Below are 26,529 nucleotides of genomic sequence, written 5' to 3'. Positions count from 1 at the left end.
ATGAACTTTAATATAACAGTTTCAGAATTTAACCACTGCAGTTGTAGAAACTCTCCAACATATTTATTTATGTAATGGGATTTATTGGTTTAAATAAGGTAGTCTTGTGTTTTATGAAATAAAAATGCAAAACTGCCCCTTTGATACAGGTGTGTGTCTCCCTTTGTGTGCAAACAGCAGGAGAACAAACAATTTTGAGAAAATGTTTCGTATTTGTTTTCATTTTTGGAAATGACTGCATCTGTCTTTTTACAATTCAATTTGAATTTTGGACTTTACAACAATCTGGAGTATTAATGCGCAAGCTAGGTTTTTTTTTTTTTTTAATAACAATGCAACTTGTTATGAGAGCCAATCTACATCAACAGACCTGCAAAAAATATGCACTAATCAACCACCTGAACTCAACCAGACCCACAAACTCCAACTGTCAGGACTGAAGAGAGAAGACCTCCAAGGTGCTAACACCGCTGTTAATTGATGTAGTCAGGAAGAATCACAGAATTTAAGCAGTACAGCACACCCTTTCATGTATTACGGCTTAAGTGACAAACTCTGGAGAGTACTTGAATGACAACAGAAACACTTTATATTAAAGACTTTATATATTCAGACTTTTCATGTAAACAAAGTGTTGAATAGTTGGTGCATTCAGTTTTATGTGCTTTTAGGTGATGTTGCACCTAAAGAACAAACAGCATAAAGTCAGTATCAAACAAAAGCACTGAGTTGGCAAGAGGAAAAGACAAGAGCACGTTGTCGTCACGGTAGCAGAAAACAGCAGCAGGTGATCAGAGAATGGCCCAAAGGGGCCATGCACAGGTGAGCTGCTCACACACTTCACTTCTCTGTTGTCACGCTACAGCTGTAGTCCTTGAGAGCAGTGGAAATTTTTGTAGCTGTCGTTTCATCCCATGTACGGCCTGAAGACAGCAAACTCTGATCGTTTCACTATCCCAGCAGAAGTATGCTTCAGGCCAACAACTTCGAATACACAGAGCCAGCAGGGGGTCCAAGGTGCATTACCTGACAAGGTAGTCTTGGTTATGTTATCTGCTGCAGAGGCTAGAAGAAGCCTCAGATAATACGTTTTGAATTTATGAACATAAACATGCCAGACGTACTGTGTGAACAAAGAATTGATAAACAAAGGCATTATTTGTAGAAAGAGAATATTTATATATTTTGTGAGGACTTGAAGTTCAACTAAAAATGAAAGTAATGTGAAAAATGAAAGGCAGAAGAGGAAATATAACTCAGGAGAGAAATGTCAAAAAGAAGGAAATGAAAAAAAGAATCTTTGAAAGATCAGTCAAGAGTTTTTTTTTTTTATTTATTTGTGGATTTTAATTTGATTTTGATATTTCAAATATTTTACATAACTGTTCAAGCTCATTCCTCATACTTATTAAAAGATATTTTAGAAATTACCATGGTAAAGGGTCTAATTAGTATGTGTTTTGAAGTGGTCTCTTGAGCCAGTTTGTGATCTAATCCCACCAAAGTACCGTGAGGCCAAGCACAACATAAACCCAAAGTGAACTCCCTCAGTCCTATTACGGTAGCCTGTTGTGGATCTAAAACACGAGCAATCACAGGTAGAATAATGCAGGCGAGACCACAAACAGCTAAAGCTCTCCCGAGGAGCTGCTATAAATGCTATATTAAATACAGGTTAATACATCCAGCATCTGTCATACAAGAAAAATCAAGCTGGACAGATTAGGGTGGTAACTGAGAGCTTAGTTTCAGGATTTGCTTTAACACAAAAATTTGTGCCACAATAAAAACATTACTCTGACAGCCTTACACACTTGGGAATATGCCTGATTTTTTCCAGAGCCATAATAATTTAAACACACTGACATCTATTAAGAAATTATGTTCTCATAACTGCAAAACGCACACTACTCATTTGTTGTATACTGTTCTTACCTCCATATTGATTTGGATCATAATTTGACATAAATATCTTTATAAATAATTGTGTTTACTGCAGTGTTTGCAGAGAAGAAAACCTGATGGCAAAACTCTGTGCACAAAAAGAAGGTGCACGCCTCCACACAAACCCACCACATAGTGTGCAGTCTGCCTTCTTCACCTCCAGCCAGTCAAATAAAAAAGAAAAAGTACTCTACTCAAACACTGACACATGATACAACTGTATAATGTTTTCAAGGAAAAACCACTTGTTATCCCTAACTGCACCACCAACTTCAGACACTACTTGGTGCATTCCCAGCTCATCCCTCCCACACGCAAGCAGAGCACTATGAATAAGCTTCCTACAGTTTGCCAGCTCTGTAGATGCTTTTGTATCTTTCCTCTCTGCAACAATATTACAGTCCTGCAATTCACCAAATACTGATGCTGCCAATTCAGCAGTGACTTTTATTTTCCTCCACATTTTGTTGATCAACAGAGAGAATACAGATTTAAATGATCCACTAGATAGTGCTGTTTAACCTAGTGAGACTGGTTATACTCGCATTGCAATATTCAACTTGCACGACAAAATAAAAAGGCATTCAGCTTGAGATATTCTTAATCTGAAACAGGCATCTGCATAGACACTGCAACTGTTTTACAACCTAATCAAGATTTAGCAGTGACCGACCTCTCCGTCCACGATACTATAGAATTGTTACACTTGCTCTTCAATATGCACTCCTATGCAAAGTCAAAGCAGTAAAATATACTGTTAGGTGACAATATAATCTAAGTGCTGTCTTTTAATATTATGGCACTTTGACTGACCTCTCATGAGACATCAGCCCATTCTCATCCCAAGTCATCAGATGCTGCCACGCACCTTCTTTAGCATCTCATCCAGACACACAAGATAGCCTTTAGTATTTGTTTGTAATGTGCAAAGCCTTTACTCTAACACATGATTAATAATTAACATGATTAACCATAGGATTTGGTTAAGTTTAGGCACAAAAACCCACTTAGGTATAGAAAAAGATCAGTGACATTTGGGTTCACATGGGATGCTGGTCCCCTGAGAGAAAGCTGTCTGTGTGTGTGTGTGTGTGTGTGTGTGTGTGTGTGTGTGTGAACATCAGTATTGGCTGATATTCACCTTGTTGGCTGCTGTCATCCTCCCTGTGAATAATATGACACTCACTAATAGCAGTGGAAGATGTTTATCGGTTGTGTTGCATTTTGTTAAAATTCTTATCATTGAATGGGTAGCTGTATAGCAGGCTGAAAAGGCTTTTGAATGCTTTACTTTTCTTTTTTTTTCGTTTGAAACAAGGTTACATTAAGGGTTGTTTCATTTATTTGTATAATCTAATATGTGCCTTTTCAAAGACAGCGTAATGAAGGTCTGAACCACAGTTCAGTGGTGTTTTTTTTTATATTGAAGATTTCTTCGTGTCCCTGGCAAAAATAGATAAATAAATAACAACAAAATAAACAAAAAGACATTGGTGTCAGCCAAATCTTTATAACTCTGACTAAAAAATTCAGGATGCTGTGTAAAATGTCAATAAATGCAGAATGCAGTCATTTGCATTCACAGAGTGGTGAGTTGCACTCCATCCTTGCTTGTGAACAACTGAGCCTTTCGAGGATGCTGCTTTAATACCCAATCACGATGCGTTCAGCTGTGAACCCGTTTACCTGTGAAATGTTTCAAACAGGTTTTTTTACACAACTTCCTCACTGCATCGTTGCCCATGTCCCAGCTGGTCTGAAACATGCTGCTGATATCAAAGTCAGAATAAGTATATATTTACAAAAATCAGTGCATCCCTACTTTCTACATCAAGGTAGATATCATATGTTACATTCCAGCTGACTGTGGTACTGATTACATTTCTAGAGATAAGAAAACATCCTTAATAGCCATTGCAGTGTGAAGGTTCCTGCCTTGTCAGATCTCAACCTGTTTTGTCCATCTACATTTGTCACCTTAAAAGAGTGTACCACACACAAAAATGGATCCTTTTTTAAACTATTTATCCAATATGACAGAAAATCCACTCATATTAAATCTGTGACTCACTGTTTATTTGACACTGTGTCATTTCTCTTAACTATTCAAATAATAAGAAATAACTATTCAAAGAAATATGCTGCTGTCCAAATGTCAACTTTTTTGTAAAGTAGAGAGTAGAGCTTGGAGAAGGGAATAGGCTACACTTGAACTGAGAGTCTGAGAGCTACAGAGGAGAATGAAAATAGATCAGATCGTAAATAAAAGATTCATTTCTAACCTCATTTTTAAGTTGCCAGGCGACGGTTGTCCATCGTAAACTGATACAATATCAAAGTCCTCCTCCAGCGCCAGGGTGACGAAGGTTAGCTGGATTCGGTTCCTCTCCCCTGTTATTATCAGCCATGTACAGTTGGCATAGTTGGGATAGCCGTGGGGGAAACCCGGAGACTCTATGGTACCATTCAGTCCTTGGACTACACCACCACATGATTCAGCTGGAAGAGAGAAATGAGAAAAAATCCTATTAGAATATCAGGATTTCAAACTTGCATCGTGCCTTGAATTAGTTTTTAGGATGTAAGATCGTGCCTTTCTTTCCTACTTTGCATGCATCAACTTTAAAAGATACAGACTCATTTCAGAGTCATTTTTAGCCTGTAGCCTTGTAATATTTGTCAAGCTCAGAACGAAAACATAAAGGGAAAAAGTAGATTCATACCACTGCAATTTAAATTACTTGTACTTTATTTTTAAATTATGTCCTCCAAAACCTTTAAATATAATGTAATGAATTGTGTATTTGAAGTAAAACATTGAGCACAACTTAAATATGCATTATGTGTGAAGTCAAGTGTCACAGGAGTAACGGGAGCCTGTCCTCTCATGCAACTCCAACATAACGCAACACATGCTTCACAGTCTCCCATGACACTACAGCACACTAAAGCTTTCATGCAAACAGTACATACTGTATATTTTTATATTCCGTGTCTCTAACTCTTTAATCCTGACAATGTTAGTACTGCGATCTACTGATCTTGGACCAGAAGTAATTTCCCATGACACATACACTTACACACACTTAACAGTGCATAGACTACAGTATGGTGTTATTTTAACAGCATGTACCGTGTGATCACATCGCTCACTCATAAAAATCCCATGACACACACTCAACACTCACACATTAGGACATACAGATATAAGACCTTGTACAACCCTTACACTGTCCTCCTATCACACTGAATAGAAGAACATGGAGCTTATATCATGTGCATTAACTACATGGATGCGCACACACACAAACACACACACACACACACAACCAGAAACACTAACATGCTACCAAGCCAGCTCAAATGCAGCTATTTTCATTAAACAGCAAAACACTTGTTAGTAAAACCATATCATTAACATAACATTTAAAAAATATCATTAACTAAACATTCAATAAAATTCATAAGATTAACATAAATTTTTTGGAAATGCTTCACTAATTAAATTCTTCAGTGCTCCATACAGAATCTTATCATTAAGTATCCCTCCAAATGTTTATGTATCTACTAAAGTATGGTCAAAGTGTGATTACTGTGCTACTTGAGCAGTGCTTCCAGCACTCAACATAGTTGACTCATACACAGAAGAACAGACTCTATATAGCGGGCTAAGTTCTGAAGAATTCATGAACGGCTTTCAAGTGTGAAGTTCAGTGAGGGGAAAAAAGGCAGTGAATTAGTCATACAACAGCTCTTAAAGCTGCCAAAAGCTAAGCTAATGTGTAACAAATCAGCTGAAAGCTATACATGTAACCACAGCTGTGTACTACACAGTATGAGTTCCACACGGATACTTTAGCCGTGTGCCGTTAGCAACATGTGCTGAGGTTGGCACAGAACGCTGACTGGCGTGCATCAGTCACACCGCGGTGACGGCAGTGACCCATGACCAGCATCATTTATGAACAATTTGTGTCAGTGTTGCTCCATTGTTGTAGGGTGTATGAATGGACACACCCTGAATTCAACGGCATCACCCCTGATCAAATGAGATGTATCCTTATCTGAACATGCTCCAAACTCCAAACTCCAACTAAAATACGCTGAGTGAGCAAGGCCAATGCGAGCTAACCAAAGTAGGTTCAACCAAAAAAAAGCTGAATTGTGCAAAACAATGGACTAAAGGGATTTCATGGAAAAAACAGCAAGCAAATATTAGTTTCCACAGTTTACCCAGCTGCAACAAAGTCATAACAGTACAGCGCCACATGTAAAAGATGAAAAACCAAGTGAAAGAATAAAAACCAATCAAGGTTTAAGGATTAATGGCACACTGTGCCTTGGCTCTCTGTGTATGTACCTCCCTCCTCTTTTGTCATTTAAAAACCCTCCCTGCACTCCTCTCTCCTCCATCTTTCATCTTCTGCTGCTCTCTCCTTGAGAAACACTTTATACAGTTTACTCCTAAAGCTACTTGAATACACAGGACACGTAGCACACAGTGTGTGTGTGTGCATGTGTGTGTGTGTGTGTGTGTGTGTGTGTGTGTGTGTGTGTGGCAAACATGAAAGCCAGCAGTAATTGTTTCTCAGATAGCGATGGCTATTGATTTATTAACCTTATATCACTGAGAACACACTCTCTCTCTCTCTCTCTTCCCCTCTCACACATACACACACACACACGCACAAAACCGTATTTTACAGAGACAACTATCTACTACGTCACATCCTAGTCAATGCTAACAAAACATGTGTGCATCTGTTTTTGTGTGTTTTTGTCATTTCCCATCAAAGTAAGATCAGAAATTCCAGATTGTGCACATACCAGATGTTCATATTTGTCTGAAGTTACACAAAATGCACAAACACACATGAACACCTAAACACAGTTCCGAATGGACGAGCTGGCAGCAACATACATGCACGCATGTACAATTGCTCGAACACACACACCTACACAAACTTCAAACCATCTGGAGTGTCCAGATTAATTTCAGATTGTTCTCCACTGTCTTTCCAACCCAATTCACCTCTCCCCTTCAGCCGTCTTTGTGTCTGTCTCCAGTTGTCTCTCTTTCTGTACATGGTCTCTTCTGCTGCCAGATCCCCTTCTGCCCCCTTCGAGCAGATGGGGTAAGTAAAATTCATCAGATAATTATCAAGCCGGATGCCATATTGTAGCACCATACTTGGGGCACTTCAGCAAAAAGGCCTTTGCCTTGCCTCTTTTTTTGAAGTAGCATTGAGTTCTTCCCCCTCTGGTTTTTCATACTTAGATTTTGTTATTTAGTTTAGATTCAGTGCAGCTTTTCTCATTGAGAGAACGTCCAGTAGCTGACAGCCATATGGTCGGTCCCTCCAACAGCTGTCTATGTGAGCAAGACAATCAACACTTAGCCTGCTCCTTGAAAGAAGTGACAGAGGAGAAAAAGACCGAGAGCCTAGCTGAACACAGCAGTGCTTCATGCTAAACGCTAACATCACTTTACATGCTCACAGTGACAATGCTAACATGCTTATTTTCAGCTGTTATAATATGTAGAAAGTTAATTGTGTGTTAGCTCACACACTGTAATAAATAATACAATTAGTAATAAATAATATAATAACAGTAGTAGTAATACCAGAGCTGAGGCTGATTGGAGTGTCAGTTTTGTACTATCAAATCAAAATTATGGGCTGCTGATGGCACTTCACCAACGGAACACAAAATCACCAAAGCTTTTCTGTACTAAATTTCATGGCAATCTGTTCAACTATTGTCTCAAGGTTTCCCATTAATCATCCACACACTGGTGGCACATGTAATTTGTTCCCCTACAGCTTAATAATGAACTGAAAATATTTATAACCCTTCTCATGATAACATTTAAGATCTGTAATGTTGTGTTTTGCGACATTGCTTCCACAAAGCAGCCCACTCCCAGTCAGTCAGTCCGTCAGTCAGCCATCCTCCTATGACAATGAATCGTGAGAACAACAATCAGGTAAACTTGTGTTCTTGTATTCCAAGTTCAATACAAGCAAAGAGCAACATTAGGTTGACAGTTGGCAGTGCATCTCTCTCTACTCTGTCCGTCTTGCTAGCCTATAGCTGGGCAATAAATCTGTTGGCTGTCTGAGGCTTGCAGTCACTTCCACGCCTGATTTCTGTGACTTTGTGTCTGACAGAAATGAGAGACAAATGAGAAATACGACAACTTATTACATTTGACATGGCAACAGGAAACTGCACCATGTGCAACATGCATCCATGTGCACATGCATGAAATGAAACTTTCACTTTCCAACAGCAGTCACTGTGAAAGTATAGGCACACACGTTTTTAAAACAACACTGATTACTCTCTGGAAACTCTGGAGTACTGTAAGAGGGAAAGCAGTGGGTTGACAACGATTACTGATGACAGGCTATAGGCTTATATTTACTTTGTATAGCCAAAGCAAATGAGCAGCCAATAATAACCAGGCAGCAGAACCAAAGCCCAGTGTTATATTTTGTTATTTTCTACATTTTAAATAATCCACAATTTCTTTTTCATGTTCATATTGTTCATATTAATTATATCTAGCCTCTTAACCTTCCTTCAGTGGTACCAGAGCTGATGAGTGGCGTCCTCCATGATGTGCATTTGATGAGCATTTCAAAACAACATTTTCAGCTGCAGGACTCAGTGCAGAACTCAACTCATGTTTGTAAGCAGTAGGCACATTTCAATCTATGGAATTCTTCAAGTCTGTCTTGTTGTGGTAATGGATTAGAAACCGTGTAGATACTCAGAAAAACACTTCTGGAGTAATTAATATTTTTTATCCTTCCTCCTCACCCAATACATGCTTCCTCTATCTTCTCATGTCTGTGAAGATTTAACAAATATATTTACTCATATTGGCTGGGATTTTTGTCTTTAGTTTCTTCACTTGATGAGGTGAAATGTGCTGACAGACCCATCAGCATTTTACTGTAAATAAGAAAGAAAATAATGACTTAGTGCTGAGTGTGAATGTGCATAAACCCCCAGGTGTCTACAAGTGGTGTGCTAAATCGCAGCTTCAGACACATGCAGATAAAAACATGCTGTCATATGCACGTGTGCTGTGCACTCAGATGCAGACGCGAATACACACAGTGTCAGTCTTCATTAAAGCACAGAGCTAAAACCTGCAGGTATGTTTTGTTTCATTTATACCCCAAAGCTTTGCCGCTTCCCCTCTGTTTTCTACAGTATGTTCACTTTAAAACATAACACATGCAAGTCTGCAGGGCTGCACACTGATGTGAGACATGTCCCAGGTTAAAATACAGATGGCTGCTTGTGCATTTTGCCACGTACTAGCCAGTCCCATCAGTTGGGTGCCACATGTTTGCAAAGAAACCAAAGCAACTTGATTCTTGATTACAATAGATGAATGTTAAATATTTCCAGAGATATTCGTAACTCATTTTTGCAAGTCCAAGTTATGTCTCAAGGCTCTTATGCTTGCATGATAGCTATGCTAGCTGCATCTAAGGATTTACTATATTATAATCATTCCTTTATTTGAATTATCAGCATTAATTAGATCTTTGGTATATAATCACTTTAAACATGCAATTGCAATGCAACATGAAAATATGACACAATGAAAGCTTTCCTTTAAAATTAACAGCTGTGTTTTGCCTTGTTATATGGCTATACAGTTACCATACAGACCAAGTATTAAGGTCCTGCATAAAGAAGAAAGGACTCATGTCATAACATAGCTGATATTTTACATGTGAAGCAAGTCTCATCTGCAAGCACAGGGGTCAGTGAGAAGAACTGGCCCCAAGCTAAAGCTGTAGGCTTTATTTATCTGCTTTATCTGATTATAGGCAGGGTGGCTAAAAAACGGATGCAGATTAATGTCACTCGGGGTGACAGGGAACTATACACAGGGTCTGTAACCTACCAAAATTAACACAATCCTCTAGCCTCTCAAAACTCAAGTAATTCTAAACTAAAAAGCCTGTAACATTATATGACCAAGAATAAACCTGTAAGTTGCCAGCAGCCGAAGTTAATAGCCTAGTTAACGTTGTTTGTCTCTAAAGTTTAACGTTAGCCAGTAGATCGTGGCACCAGAATGTGGATGCATTTGTTGCCAGGTCATTTTGTCTGGCAAAGCCAGAACTCTGTGAACAAGTGTGGCAATCAAACAGCACTTCCTCATCTTTTCAAATACTCAGCGAATGCTAACATGAGATGGCTGATGCCGAGTTTAACATGCTTGCTAACCACCCTTTTACTTGGATCTTGAGTAATATTATTTCAGCTTACTTACAGTCATATGTAGCAACATTCTCCTAGTCAAATTAAGTCAAGTCTCACGTCACTGTGTGGGCAACTTGAGAAAGATGAACTTTTTCTCAATCATTTTTGCCCAAGAATTTAAACAAAATCTGTATTTTTCAATGACGGATTTTGCTGGTGAACAGATCTACGCATCAGACAGATGGTTAAATTTTAGTTGCAGAGAGGTGGAGGGATTTAGCTGAACCTGACCACAAGGTCCCCGTCTCATAAATCAGTTGCTGGCCTCCTCTTTCCATGGCGTGCTGAGCCACAAATCAAACGCATCTTTCTAAGTTACGCTGTGTAGAACTATTGACTGCAGTGATTCAGTACTGGCTATGAAAAAGTGGGTAGGTGGGGGTGGGTGGAGGATCTGTTGTCTATCTTTCTGGTACCCTTATTTTCTTTCTCTCTTTGCCTCTTCCTCACCTCTTCTCGTGCACCGCCCCCTCCCTCTTTTTCATTATTTCAGTGTCAGAATCATTGTGTCTCTCCCACATTATGTTTGTCTCTTTGCAGCTGTCCATCTCTCTCAATCCATCCCCTGCATCTCTTTTTTCTCTTTAACCTCCTGGCCATCCTTGCTTTCTGTATTACATCGGTATTATCTCGATCCCTCTCTCCGTGCATCTCTCACAGCTTCATTTCTCTCTCCTTCCTCAGTCCTCTGTCATCACCTCCTCCCTCTCCTCGCCTTACCTCTGTCCTGCTCTCTCATCCCTTTCAATTTCTCTCCATCCGCCGTTCGCTGCAATTATCTCCGTTTCAGAATCGTTGTATCCCTCTCTAACAGTCATTACATCTCTTCCTTGCTTTATCGGTGTTATTATCGCTACGTCATATTGTCTTTCTCATGGTGTCATTATATCTGTCTCTCTGTGTTTCCTCTCTTATCCTGCTGGAGTGTTAGGTTGTTTTTATTCCACCCACTCACCTCCTATATTTATCACACAAAGAACAAATACCACAACCTCTCTCTGTCTGTCTTTCTCTCTATTGCCATTTCTCACACTGCCTGTCAGCCAACTGTCAAACGGTTTAAGTAAATGGGACTGCAGTTAGATTCAAGTATTTATGCCATTCAGCTGGTGCTAAGTGAGGATAAAAGGAGGTCTCTGCTAAAGAATATGAAAATCCATCTATGCAGTTAACTATGCTGAAAACTGCTTTGTTTTCCTGAGAAATCAAGAACTATTACTCACCTGTTTGAAATTTTTATAGCCACCCTGAGAATCACTAAATTGTTACTGAAAAAGTGGAAACAGCACTTTCCTCAATAAACATTTCCTCAATTTCTCAACATGTCTGTGATTGCGAATTAATGTCATAAGAATTCTCCTTAAATTAAACTGAGATTATTATGTTCAACATTTGCCTGTGCTGGCCAGCAAACACAGTGTGAAAATCATTAAAGCGCAAACTTGCAAACTAATAAACACTGGACAAACTGTTGAAAAATCGACCGCAGCTCTCTTTACACTTCAATACGCTGATCAAAGAGCCTGTTTGTTCAAATACAAGATTAATCCACTTGTCATATGCACATCAGCTGAGCTTTAAAAAGAGAAAATCCAGCGAATTAAATACAAAGTGAAGATGATGAGGTGATGAGTTTAACGAATGATGAGGTGCGGGACATGACATGCCCAGTCACTGATCACCATGACAACCACAAAGTGGAGCAAAGATACCTCATACTTCATGTGACACACACACACACACACACAAATGGACAAACATGCAGATACACACAGGGAGAGTGAAGGCTACGTCCAGAGTAAATCCCAGACATAGTCAGCAAGGAATAGGGTTTGCTGTTTGAAGATAGCAGAAAGGTAGGGTGGATGGTGTGTTTCTGCCTGTGCATTTCTGTGTGTGTGTGTGTGTCTGACAGAACAACATGATCAGAGATTGAAGGAGACCAAAATAAGTGCAGGAGGTACGCAGGAGAGAATTGTACGTGACTGCATATGCACTTGCATTTCATGTGCGTGCGTCTGTTTGCCTGTTTGTGTATCGTAAAACAATATCTTCATTTTTCATTATTCTTGCTTTGAAAAACAAACTGCATTACTTTCTGAGGAAAGCCAACACTGTATCTGTAATCAATCATCCTTCAACCAACAAGTCAATAGCTTTAAGTTCTGAATAGAATGAATGTAAATGATTTACGGGACTAAAATCAAAATGAAGCACAGAAACCAAATACTCAAAAAACAGTAATATCAGAATACATGCTTGGCATTACTGCCTCGCTACTATAATATCTGTGAGGCTCAATGTAAAACTCCATGACAACATCTTTTACAAATCTTTTGCAAATCAAATCTTTTACAAATCATGATTGATGTATTTTTCATTGCAGATTTAACCATCTCTGTGTTTGCTCATAGGCACCGGCTGAAATTCTGTCATTCCATTATTTGTATTTGCTTCCAGAGTGTCAGCAGAGCAGCCCATGCTTGTTTGTTTGGTGGTTTGGGAGCTGCTGTCAGTTCGGTGATGCCAAAGCACTGGAGGCAGCTTTATGAAGTGATGGCAAATGCAGTGTGCGACACTGCCATAACGACAGCTCATTACCAAGTGTGCCACCACAGTCAACATATACAGAAAGTGTTGCAGACTGACCATTTTAGGGTCACATGTTTTTTAAATGGCTGTCATCTCTGGGAAAGGAAGATGAAAGAGACACGTGGTTCTTAGCTTTCGACACTACTGTCTCTTTAAAGCCTCCAGTCCAGTCCAGGTCGTACCTGATACTGTCCAAGTCTGAGTCTGTATTGTGACGAAGTTCGTAGTCATAAACAGCTGACGAAGAATTGCAATTTCCTGTATTCAACACTATTGGCTTTAATCCTTTAATATTTATCTTAGAAGTGTCTCTTGTTATGTTGTTTATTTAACAGTGCATGTGTCTTTTGTAAAGCGAACTGTACCACAGACCTGTCAGAGTGCTTTTTTTAACCACCTAGTTTATAACTTTGTCTGTTGATTGAGTGATTGTCTAAAGAATTTTGCTAAAACCAACTGGCTGATGCAGGTGGCCCTAAGACAGGTGAGAGTGAACCAAAACAGTCTCAAAACCAAAACACTGAGCTGAAAGACACTTTGCTGAAGAGGAACTGCAGAGCCAGACAATAACTGTGTTAGGGTTCATCATCGCAAGGTCAATTGTTATTATAAAAAACACTGATCATAGCTGTTTTCAACATTGTTAGCGTTAGAGATCCCATCTATGAACATAGCTCTGACTTTTCACCAGAGGAAAGTTGTGTGTATTCCCTCTGTAGTCCCGTTTTACTGCCATTTATGACACCAACAATGACATTTTTTTCCTCAACACCGTGTAGCGGTGCTTTTGAGTCAATGAAGGGGAAACACAGATAACAGTACACAGAACCATCTAAGTAGAAAAGATGTGACAATGAAATTCACCAATACTCCACTAGCTTGTAGTGTTAATGCTGCAAAAAGAGGCAGTGTGCTCAATATTTAACTTACTACAGGGATAAGCTGAAAAAGAATAAATAAAAGCCTATGAATTCTTTTGCATTCTTGAAAAGTCAACCTGTTAATGTGGTATAGAGAGGAAAACATCAGCACAGACCCACACACATATTCCATCAGAGACACATATTAGGATCTTCTGCGGTCAAAGCTGGGAGGGCATATCAATTCCATGGACTCAGCAATCTGCTGAACGCGTGTTTGAGTGCAGCAAAGCAAAATGGGTGCTGAGAGAGAGCAATGGTAAGCAATCCTCTGGATGTTTGTGAATGTGTAAGTGTGTGTGTGTATGTGTGAGAGAGAGAGAGAGACCGAGAGAGAGAGAGTGCATGGCCTTGGGTGTATTTGGAGTGTATCTGTATGTGGTTTACTGTACTATTATGCTGAGATGTTCTAATATAAACTGTATTGAGCAGTCAGGACAGGGGTCACTCTTTTAGTGCTGACATAACACAACAAATGCACATGAACATGAACACAAACACAAACACACACACACACAGCACTTGAAAGTCATACATTTTTCTTTGAATCATTTTCTTCCATTTCTGGCTTTTCTGGCTTTCTCTCCCTCTCCCCATCTCTTGCTCTAATTCCCCCCCTTCCTCAATAAAAACAATGGAAATCAATTGCTTGTTTCATCTGACAATAAAGCTGTTTTGCTGAAAACAAAAGCAAATAAAAGCAGTCCTGTAGCCCAATGGGTGACAGTTAGCAGCGGCTCCCTTTGGTTTGTTTTCTTTAAATAAAACCATCACCAAATCGCTCTTTCTTCCTCTACAATCCCTCAAAGTTAACAGCTTTATTCTTTAAAGACACTTTAATCAGGTTTGTCAAGATTTTTGTTGATGTTTGTTTTGTGATTTTAGTGTGACTAAGTTGAGCACCTTCACATCAGTGCCCATTATGTCATATTTTGCTTACAGTTAGTAATTTCCAAGTCTCCAGACACGTGTCACATTCAGAACTTTAATGTCACAGCCTTGATTTCTAATTTTGAACATCTTACGAGCTAGCAGAAGGAGCAGGCATTTTCAAACTGGGTCTGCCAGTGATTTTTAATGTTAAAAATATGCATATATTAAGAAATAGTGAAGTCTGCAAAAAGAGAAAAACAGACACCTTAACATGAGCAAATGTGCAATTACATCAAATGGCACAGATGTTTTCTCTTGCTGCATGTGGTTTAGTTTGCGCCAGCGTGTGTTCTTGCATATTTATCTGCAGGTGTGCGTTCACACTCAAGAGAAGAAATGGAAAACTAAATTATACCTTCACAAGCAATCAAAGACTCACTGGTTGAGGTGTGTCTCTTATAATGTTATGATTACTTCTATTAGAATCTCTCCCTGTTTTGAAAATGATTCACTTATCTTCCTAAGAGTGCCTTTCAGTCTTGTGGCATTTCATCCTGATACTGACACAAAACAACCATTATATCACTATGTATTTTCAGGTGTGGATTTGTATTACTTGTTTGTTCATGACAGTTTATTAATCCGTTAACCCCCTGTAGCTGGAAGATGTTTCGAAACTTATTTCAACCACTGATTGATGTGAAATTTCCACAACAGATTTTTCTGTCCATTCTGGCTGACACGTGGTTGACGTCTTATATTTTTCAGACCACCCTTTTTTCACTCATGCTGACATTTGTTATCTGGGCAAGTTCAATTTGATCTAACCTAAGTGTTCACACATTTATTAAACAACCATCAGGACTTTAGGCAAAGTGAATTTGGCTAGATATGTATTTGTAATGTGAGATGTTCTTCACATATCGTTTGTTTTATCACTGCGTTGTGTATCATCAATACACGGTAGTGAAAACATAACTGCATTATAAATCTGACAGGTGTCCAGCAAGGTTTGAGGCTGCTATTGATAGTTTTTTTTTTTTTTGCCTTTACATTAAAAACAAACAAACAAAGAAAATCGTCATAAAACATGCACAATTAATTTTGGGCCGATGCTGAGAGAAGCCTGCAGGACCAGAATGTTATTCTTTAAATTGATGAGTTACACAGTGGATGTTTTATGAAAGAAATAATTTGGCAGAAATGATGCCTTTAAGCCTGGGCTGTTACCACCTAAACCGCAGCGTGTAGTTTTTAAACTGATGGTCAGAGACGGATTGAAGTAATTCAGTTGTAAATAATTCAGCTTCCTTTCTGTGGTGAAATTAATTGGGCTCTGTCAATTCTGGTATTTACCTAATTAGTTCCACCTCCTCAGTATCTTACAGTTCTAACCAGCCTTTCACCGGAGGTAAGGAACTTAGAGGGACGGTAGAGTACATTCCTGTAAATTCACTTTGTCAGGTTTGTAGGTCTTCCTTCCTGTTTCTTCTGTGTGCCTGCTTCTCGAGCTTATTGGTCCCTGTGGATATTTGTGTCTCCTGAGTATATGAAAGAGTGAGAGACAAGAGGTATTACTGAATGTGTGTGTCAAGGTGCATGCATGCAAGCTCTACACGCAAACACACACACACTCACTGTCACACACACACACACACACACACACACACACACACACACACACTCACACAGCTAGTGCCCAGTGGTTGTGATTCTAACAATGTCCATAAGCCGTCCAACTGGCCACCACAAGAACAGACACACAGCCGGAGCTCTGAGGAGAAACAACAGTGAGAAGAATGCATGTGTGTTTAAGTGTTTGTGTGTGCATACATATAGTATTTGTATTAGACTGATGCATAAGAGCAAAAAAAAGGTGAAAAAATGATCAAAGGAATGATATTTCTCAAAATTACATAAATTACCTGGAACTGAATTCACAGAGACACACAACAAAGGAGAGAGGTAGAAATGAATATGCACTATGAACAGGGAGAGAGGTAAAGAGTGCAAAGGAGAGAGAGTTGCAGCTCTTTGCATCTGTCTTTGCCCCTGGGGCCTTAATACTCTATGTGCTGCAGTATGCTTTGTTATTCATCTGTAGGGACATTGATGTTTCACATGCGATAGCAGGTTGTATATGTGTGTGCATGATGTGTGTGTGTGTGTGAGAGAGAGAGAGACAGACAGACAGACACATATACACAGACAGAGAGAAGAAATAAAGCAGGGTATATAAGTTAAATGGAAATTGCAAGGATGTGAGAAAAGGGGAAGCAGGGTTAAAATCGCAAATGGGATAACAGCTGACGGAAAGGAATGAAGGCGCCAAGCATCTTGTCACTGTGAGACACAAGAGAGACACCGAGGAGGCAGAGGGGACAGGAGGTCAGCAGGAGGGATGGGAGGAGTTAAGATGGGGGAAGTACTGTAGACGTGTAGCAACACAGACAGACAAAGGTAGAGAAGGTATGAGAAGGAGAGAGCTGACGCACTCAGAAAGGGTGCGCAGGTGGAATGAAGTTTTTCATCCTAACATCATTGCCTAACATCAAAACGTTCTAGAAAACATGAAGTTGAAAGGTTTAGTCTAATATCCTTTAGTATAATCCTCTGAAATCACAAAATGAACCATACTGCATTACAAAGCAGTTAAAACATATTATATTACTTTTATGGAACAACAACCCTTTTCTTTGGTTGTCCAAAATTATGAACTGGTTCTACAGGACTCACGGGCCCTTGTTGTATCACGGGCAGTAATTTGGTATCAAAGTCAAGTAAGAAGAGAAGAGTCTTGACAGTTCAGCTTTTGATAAATAATACCTAACGATGTTTTTCCTAACTTTGATTACTGCACATTTGGTATGAATATTTAATGTTGTAGAAGAAAAACTTCAGTTGAGATACAACATTTTCAGGGGCTTTAAAAGGAGTACTTGCTTGCTGTAATGAGTATATGCTACTTTAAAAGTTCAAAACTGTGGCAAATACTTCTTTATCATGGCCAAATGTGGGCTAGCATCCTGGCGGAATGTAAAATGTGTGGCATATAAGATATTTACAGACATAAGGTCATGCTGGAGCTGGTTATTAACAGCAGCGGTGCACTGGTGCAGTGGTAAATTTACTTGCTACTTGATAATTTCCTGCCTGCATGGGTTCAATAATGTTGCAGCTTGCAATGACATTACCAGAGCAACATTAGGGAGAGGGCACACGAGAGGAGGATGTCAACACAAATTATATGGGTCACAGTTGTCTGGCATCAAAAATTTAAATTATGTTTCTGTCCGCTCAAAGCACAGCTTATTTCAGAAAATGTATTGTTTTTGTGTGTTTCAGAACACAACAACAGCATAAACCGACAACAACCACACAAAATATGTGATTACTGCAACAATTCACAAAGAGGGATGATTCTTACAAGTGTCTGTTATCTACAACTGCTTGTATTATGTATGAGGGGCTTTCCTTTTCAGCTGATGGAATTCTGTAGCTATCTGACGGCAGCAAAAAGAGGTATAGGTGCTTCATCTGCAGCCTATAATTTAAGGATGGGGCATTTTTTCACAGCAGCTCACACTCCTCATCCTTTAAAAGATCTTGCTGAATTGATGCACACTTGTTGCACATTTGCAAGTCGTGTGTATTTGTGTTATGAGACTCTGCGACGCCTGATAAAGTGTATCAGTTCCCTGACGGGAGAGCTCTGGGCTCTTTTCTCCACTACAGAATGTCAGTGTGCGGTGGGAACACAGTGTTGCTAAACGGCATGAGAGGAGCTGATCTGATTGTTCGTGATTGAAACCGATAATTTATTCCTCCAAATCCACCCTCTTTTACATTAGTGCTGCAGGTGCACCTCCGGAGCGCTACAGCCTCCGGTCATGAAATTACCAAAATCTGTCAAGCACACCGGTGGTCTGAATTTTGACTCTGAGAAATAGGGCCGTCTGAGGAAGTCAACAGGAGTGAGAGTGAGAAACGAAATGAAAGTGGAACATGGAGAGAGAAGAGGGAGAAGCTGATGTCTCGTTTCAAAGGGAGAGTGGGGTAAAGGGAAAAAGAGAGAGAACACAAAGAGTGAAACCCCCTTTCCCATCTCACAGGAAGAAATGAAAAGTTGTGTCGTTACCAGGGAGGGTGCTTTTATTCTGGTGTTTCTATAGCAACAGTTTCTATGTGCCCATTTTACCGACCTGCAGAGTTATTATTATGCAACGTGTGAAAAAAAACACACACATACAAATGCCAGAAACAATATGATTATTAGCAATCAGGCAGAGACAGATGTCATTGTTAAACTCATCATACTGCATATGTACAATATGGGCTGATACACACACACACACACACACACAGAGACAGACACATGCTGGTGCATGGAACAAGAGATAAGATGATACGATATGATGGGATTCCTCAAAAATAGAAAGGTTATAAAGGGTTGAACACTTTAACATGTAGCCCTAAAATGAGATATTCAGAAAAATTGTCTCAGGATTTTAATTTGAGTGTGTAGTTCACTGTTTAAATCTGTGTGTGTGTGTGTGTGTCCTAATCTGCATCTGTACCCCTGTGTGTATCTGTTTGTGTATGTGTGTGTAGCTATATATCCTGTACGATCGTTGTCACGTTGTCATTTTCAGGGAGACAGATTGAGACAGAGATGCATTACGGAGAACCTAGAACATCCATCTTCTACAGTCTGAGCGCGTGTATAACACACTATGTTTTAACACACTACGTCATATTCATGCATGATTTAGCAAAGGATTTTAAATATACACACACACACACACCAAGCGCGCACGCACAATCATTAAACTCAGCGGATGCTGCCTTTTGCCTTCAGCACTTCCCATGACAACAGAATCCCATCAACACTCTCACCTAACCTTTTGTTGCTGCAGTAATCACCGATTAACAATCTGTTAGAAAGACAAGAAAAAGGCGAGCAGGGAGACACGGAGAGAATGATGGGGGTGAGGCCGTGATAAAGGGAGGACAGGAAAATAAACAAGCAAATAAATAAATAAATAAATACAGCATATCAGAGGAAGCAGGCAGAGAAGACACACGCACACACACACACACGCACACAGTCACTCACAGGTCAAGTGTATCGTGCCTACTCAGCATAAATCGTTCAACATGACAGGCTATTGTAATTAGCCTATTATAGGGACAGTAATCATATTACCACGAACGGGTTCCTATTGAGATTACACAGAACACATTTAAGAGCTGTTACAAGGTTCAAGGGATTGAGGCACATACATTATGGCTTTTACATTTTAATCTATGAACTCCACATTCAAGAAAATTGAGTTAAACTATAAATTAGCAAGAGCAACATTCAGGCTCAAGCAGGCTCAAAAAGAAAAACAAAAGACAAATAAAAAACACAAAAAGAGGAATTACGCAAATTTGAAGCAGCCTGCTGCAGTCTTCCTGTGATTTTGGTCTCTGACTGGCATGACATCCCGTCACCATCGCCACCCTCAGCATTATGCATGAACCTCTCTCTTTGTCTCTTACATTTACATACACCATACACACACTTTCACAGACACTCTGCCGACATGGGTGGATATTATCTTTCTGAGTTTTTCAGGCAGAATGACAGAAACTTCATCTGTGACTACGCCAACAGAAGAAGTACCCCACCCAAGAAGACATTAAAACCAAACTCAGAAACACAAACAAAAAAACTCAAACAAATCACAGTAAAATGAATTTGAACACAAACTGCATGCTCTCCCATTTGGTGTCAGTGGACAAGTACAGACGCAAACAGCAAGCGAAGAGATCAGAGCTGACCTAAAGCATGACTTTAACTCATGAGAGCTCGATGTATTTAATGATACGCACAATTTATAGACTGCAGGTGAGTGCAAGCAACTGATCTGAAGCTCTTCGTCTGTGATATTTTAGCTTAGTTTTTCTGTCTTAAAGTTTCTAGTTTGAAGTTGTTAGCAGCTGGAGACTGCATTACTCAGTCCAAAAAAAAATATAAAAATCTTTGTCCAACAACTCCAGAAGTGCCCTCCTGCTTGTTATCAACAACTAGCATATGCACTGAAGCTAACAACAGCTAAACAGTGCAATGTATTAAGGCTATTTATCTCCAAAGTAAACTGTCACTGTGACGCCAGTGATCAGTGATTAATCTGTTAGCTGTAGATACAACATTCACAGTTTGAAGTTGTTAGAAAGGAGATTTTTTTTCTTCTTCTTCTAACACTTAACCTGCCTCCAGGCTTCAAGCTATGCTACACTAAATGGGTCTCTGACCTGGCTCTGTGCTAGTGATGGAATGATATTGATTTTCTCAACAGACTCTAGATCTGACCAGAAACAAGCATCTGTCTGTTGTGTGTTCTTGCATGGCCCTCACTTGGCACTCTGGTGACCCTCGCTCAGTCTGAAAGAAGCAGCAACACTCAGGTTATGCAGTTACAGGCCAACTTCACACACCAGATCTCTGAAAGTTCTCTGATAGTATGTGGTAAATCAGACCAGTTTTCTCTATGACCGTGATGGATGTGTCTGCTTATTACTGCACAGGATGGTGCATGAATATTATCTCCTTAACCATATGTAACCTGCTGTGTGTGAGTTTAGGTCTAAGCGGCCGCATATATGGTGGTATACATGAACATTTGTGGGCTTGCAAATGAAACAAGGTTGAGATTATATTTATTTTACATGTGCTTCAGATGAGATAAATCAGAATCCGAATCAGAATCAGAATTTCTTTATTTATCCCCGAAGGGAAATTCTTTAAATACAGCAGGAGAAGCAGAGTGACAAGACCTGAATTACAAAGAAGACTAAAGATCCATAGAATGGTTATATCCATCCATCCATTTTCTATACCGCTTATCCATCTGCATCGCGGGGGAGCTGAAGCCTATCAGCTGACTACAGGCGAGAGCCAGGGTACACCCTGGACTGGTCGCCAGTCAATCGCAGGGCTGACACACAAAGACAGACAACCACATTGCCCCTACACTCACATGTAGGGGCAATGTAGATTAATTAACCTAATGTACATGTTTTTGGTATTGTGGGAAGAAGCCGGAGTACCCAAAGAAAACCCACACAGGCACAGGGAGAACATGCAAACTCCACATAGAAGGGCCCAGACCGGGATTCGAACCTGGACCCCTCTTGCTATGAGGTGACAGTGCTAACCACTGCACCACCGTGCCACCCGTATAATGGTGATAGTTACAGGGATATTAAGCTTTTGTATTTTTTTAAGGATTACTGATAGTAGGGGAGGAAGGGAGAGGGGGAGGGGAAGGGGAAAAGGAGAGGAGAGGTAGAATGGATCCATAGAAGAAAGACTGGTACTTAGAGAAATGAAAAAAATGAGTATAGAAATGGAAAAAAAATGATTATAGATGAGTTATGAACTGATTGAATTCTCAGGAAAGGACCAAAAGGGATGATGCTTAGAGAGAGAGAGAGAGAGAGAGAGAGAGAGAGAGAGAGAGAGAGAGAGAGAGAGAGAGAGATCTTTGAAGGGCCACTACATCCAAATCATTCCCATGATGTTAGGATCCAAAAGAACTGAAACCTGAAATGAATCCCTATTGTGATAGTGAAATATAATGAGTAAAAAAAAAAAGATACTGAAAAATATATGTACTGATAGTTTTGCCTCTGAAAAAAATGCAGCAGTTAAGCAGCTATTGAAGTGACACCAGCAAAGGCTATACTCGACATATCCGAAATAAATGGCAATCCTTCTCCATAAAATATCAGACTTACAAGTTTAAAAGTAAGTCAAATAATGTCAGTGCATTACACCTTAATGGTTGCTAATTATAAGCAACATTTCTGAAGTTTTAATATATTATTAGAAGAAGTTTTATTGTATTATTCTGAAGTTAAAAAAAGTCATACATCTTGACATTTAAATTCTTTCTGCACTCCCGCCATCATAAAAATGGAAAGAAATGGTCCTTTTAAAATTTTAGAAGCCTTGAATTTTATCTTGTAATTGATTCAGGGGTTTTTAACTGCTATGTTTAATTGATTCAAATATTTAATTTTCCTTTGGGAAATTAATTCTTCTTTCCTTTTTTTTTTACTGTGGTCATATTAAAAAAGCTCATGCAATCATATTGCAATGGCGTAATAATTGTAATACTGCTGAACTGTGAGCAATGTGTTGTAATAACGTCACTGGGGGAACTCTGTAGTGATTCCCACTCTGAAATAACATGAAGAAGTTTCTCACTGTTAGTGTTTCCCCAATAGATGTTACTTCAGCATTAACTTCTCCTCTAATAAGACTCGACTCTGGCTTCTCTCTGTTGCCTGCCTAAAATAAATCAATAGACTCAAGCTCGGTATTCAAATGTGTTCAAGCTCATAATTCTGGTTTAAACCTCCTCAAGACCATCCATCCATTTTCTGTACTACTTTAGTCATGCAGGGTTGTGGGGGGGCTGGAGCCTATATCAGCTGACAATTGAGGGGAGAGGTGGGGTACACCCTGGACTGGTCTCCAGTCAAAGGCAAGACTGACAGACAAAGACAGACAACCACACATGCCCACACACTCACACCCAGGGGCAACACAGAACAGCCAGTTAACTTAATGTGTGTGATTTTGCTAACCACCGCATCACCATGCTGCTCTCATCAGGACCAAATAATACCAAAACATCATCTAGAGCACAAATAGTGTTATTTTATTAAACCATCTGAATTATTTTTTTTATCCTGTCATACTAAACTCTGTATAAGAAAGGAATGTGTCAGAAAGTTAGTTCTACAAAATATGAAAACAAAGATCAGCTTCTGGAGGTTCCTCACAGGTTCAGCTAGGTACATCTTAGGATTTCTTTGCACTCTGAAAATAGGAAGTGAAAGCAGCCTCAAGCAGTGTTTTGTTGGTTTAGCTGGGATTCCTTCCTTTAACCATTTTAGCAGTTCAGGTGATGTATGGTAGTGTGGGCTACTTATTATTGTATGTGCTATTATTACTGTTTTCATATATTATGTCTTATTAAAGATGGTGGTAAAAGGTAGTGGTTTCTTTCACTGGGGCCAAAAAAGTTTTACCAGTCACTAAACACTGTTATCTGCATCTGGTTTTTATTTGCTTCCTCTAAACCTTTTCATTTCAATTCTTATAGTTCGTTATGAATTATTAGAAATATCTGCAAGTTCTTACTGTACTGCTAAGAAACAAAAAATATATGAATATTTGATAAAATTCTCTCCAAGTCAACAAACATGTTAATCCAGCTTGATCCCACATTTTGGTGCAGAATCAGACTTTTAAATCCACTGCACTGTGGGGCATAAAACAGTACAGCCAAATATCAACAGTTTGACAGTGAAAATTAAAGATAAATTTACACTCCTGAAAATGATCCAAACTCATGTTTATCAACTTGTGGCAGCTTACAGCTCTCCAGTCTGACTTTAAAAACACAAGGGAGTGTATCTGTGTGGACTGATAATCTCACCCCAGGACCCTGCTGTTGCTGCTCTATACTGGCTTTGGGCTTTGAGCCTGCATTATGTTCAGCCACGCAGCCAGTCAGTCATCCAGTAAGCTATTCCATCAACCAGCCAGCCAATCAGTCAACCATCACTAAGTCTGTCAGCCAGTTATCTGGTCAGTTAGTCAACCGACCTCAGAGACAATCAGCCAGTGAAGCAGTCAGTCAGTCTGACAGCAGGGCAGCCAATTAGTAAAACCTCCAGCTGGTCACGAGGTAGAGCGCACGGTCCCACAAGCATGATAGAACCTGACTTTACAAACTGACATCTGAGAGAATCAACATTATCTCAATACCTCCACATATCCTGCTTTTTGTAGAAATAGATCATTGGCCGACCATCCTGCTTGTTTGCTTTATTTCCAGTATCCATCCCTGTTTTTAGTTGATATTTCAGTGGTGAAACATAAAGAAAAACACTTTTTTACAAGTCTATGATCAGAATTATCATTTACGTGTGTGTATTTTCTAGGGATTCATAAACAGGCGGCAGCGCAGAGCAGGAGTCACTACCAATAAGAGCGTAAAGGAGAGAGAGAGGGAGACAGAGAGAGAGCGGGAGAGAGAGGGGTGTTTGCATCCATGTTTGTTTTATTTAGTTCGACAGCATGTTGACAGCTCTGGCTTGCTTTTGATGCTGTCAGCCGATTATTCATTTAGAGCTGAATGCAGTTTGGACCACAAGGTGTATTAAATTATACACACTGGACAGAATTGTTTCAGCAACACAACAACTATTGAAACTGTATGGGTATGTGAAATAGGAGTTTGTTTCAGTTTAAGCACACAGCCATCAGGTGTGTGAGGGTGTGGGCTACATCTGTCTGCGGTGCGACAGGGTGGGGGTGCTGAGGATGCGGTAAATCATAGATGGCCTCAACTGTTCTCACTGGCCTTGAAGAGCAGATTTACTATGCAGCCTGTCAAAAGCGCGTCCCATTAAAATCCCAAATTAACTCCAGGAACTTTCGTTGCTAGTATGAAGTGACAGGGAGATGGTGTAGGGAATAGCAAGTTGTTTCTTTTTTGCATTATTTGCAAAGAAGCATGTTAAAAAAAAAAAACTTTTACATTCCCATGTTAACCAGTGGACTTTTTGTTGTTAGTATGAACTGACAAATGGTTTCTAGTGCTGTGTGACCAAGTGAAGGGAGGACAACAGCTTTCACAGAACCAGAATGCCCAAGGACACTTTCTATTACACTGGTGAATTAAGCAACTAAGCTCACTAAAATAGTTGTAACGTCAGAGCAATGAAATATTACATTAGTGTCTTCTAAGGCTAGATAGCTAAATATTCTATTTGCACAAAACTATTTTTTTCTTAGCAGAGTTTTTTTTTTTTTTGAGGGCAGCACGGTGGTGCAGTGGTTAGCACTGTTGCCTCATAGCAAGAGGGTTCTAGGTTCGAATCCCGGTCTGGGCCCTTCTATGTGGAGTTCGCACGTTCTCCCTGTGCCTGCGTGGGTTTTCTCCGGCTTCCTCCCACAATACCAAAAACATGCACGTTAGGTTAAATGGCTACTCTACATTGCCTCTAGGTGTGAGTGTGTGTGAGAGGTTGTCTGTCTTTGTGTGTCGGCCCTGCGATTGGCTGGCAGCCAGTTCAGGGTGTACCCTTTCGACCCTGACGGATAAGCGGTATAGAAAATAGATGGATAAATATTTTTTTCGTCTTTTTCTTTTACCATGAAAGTATGCTGAAGTTGAGTTCTGTTGCTGAAGTAGTGAATCTCGCTGACATCTATAATAACACAAGTAACTAAAAAGCCAGCCTTGGACCATAGCCTTAATCTACAGCTGTGTTGTGAGGTTGACCAACACAAGGATGGCAACACAAAAAAATAAAATCAATTTATTTATTCAGTATTCCTGTTTTAAGAAGCCTTTAAATTAATTTAATTATTTAAAAATTAAATTAAAAACTTTAATTAATTAATTAATTAATTTAATTAATTAAAGAACACCTTTTTCCCCATATGCCCTCCACCAGTCTAAGGTCCTGCAACAGAGATTACAGGAGAACACCTGAGAAAAGTTCCTTAGAGGAGAACGTTAGTGCATATCATGGTTATGAAACCATGGAATATTCTATGAGAGCTTTAGTATTTTTTGTTTGCTAACAAATTTCTGTTTAACTTTGTTAATTAATTTCTAAAAGCTAGTGCTGCTTGTCAGCTTGTTTTACAATATGAAAAGTAAACCCCAGAAACAAAGACATAAAATGTAAAAATGCTCACTAAAACATCGTATTAAGTTACAGCAGTTAGTGGAACGAAAGCTGTAGCCTGGTGATGACGTCAGGACTCGGTCAACTTAACTCAAAACATTTTCTTTGTATTTTTTGGGTGATTCAACAGTACGCTAAGCTT

General features: G+C 39.5%; 1 protein-coding gene across 1 annotated transcript in view; it reads right to left on the bottom strand.

The window, feature by feature from the left end:
• Nucleotides 1–26,529, bottom strand: part of LOC124064464 (CUB and sushi domain-containing protein 1-like) — a 358,243-nt gene that overhangs the window by 267,591 nt on the left and 64,123 nt on the right. Inside the window, exon 2 of the mRNA XM_046398956.1 lies at nucleotides 4,227–4,443. Coding sequence (XP_046254912.1) covers nucleotides 4,227–4,443 — 217 coding nt within the window. The remainder of the gene's footprint in view (nucleotides 1–4,226; nucleotides 4,444–26,529) is intronic.

This window comes from Scatophagus argus, chromosome 1 (assembly GCF_020382885.2).
Source record: "Scatophagus argus isolate fScaArg1 chromosome 1, fScaArg1.pri, whole genome shotgun sequence".
Classification (NCBI taxonomy): domain Eukaryota; kingdom Metazoa; phylum Chordata; class Actinopteri; family Scatophagidae; genus Scatophagus; species Scatophagus argus.
This window is presented reverse-complemented; position numbering and strand designations above follow the sequence as displayed.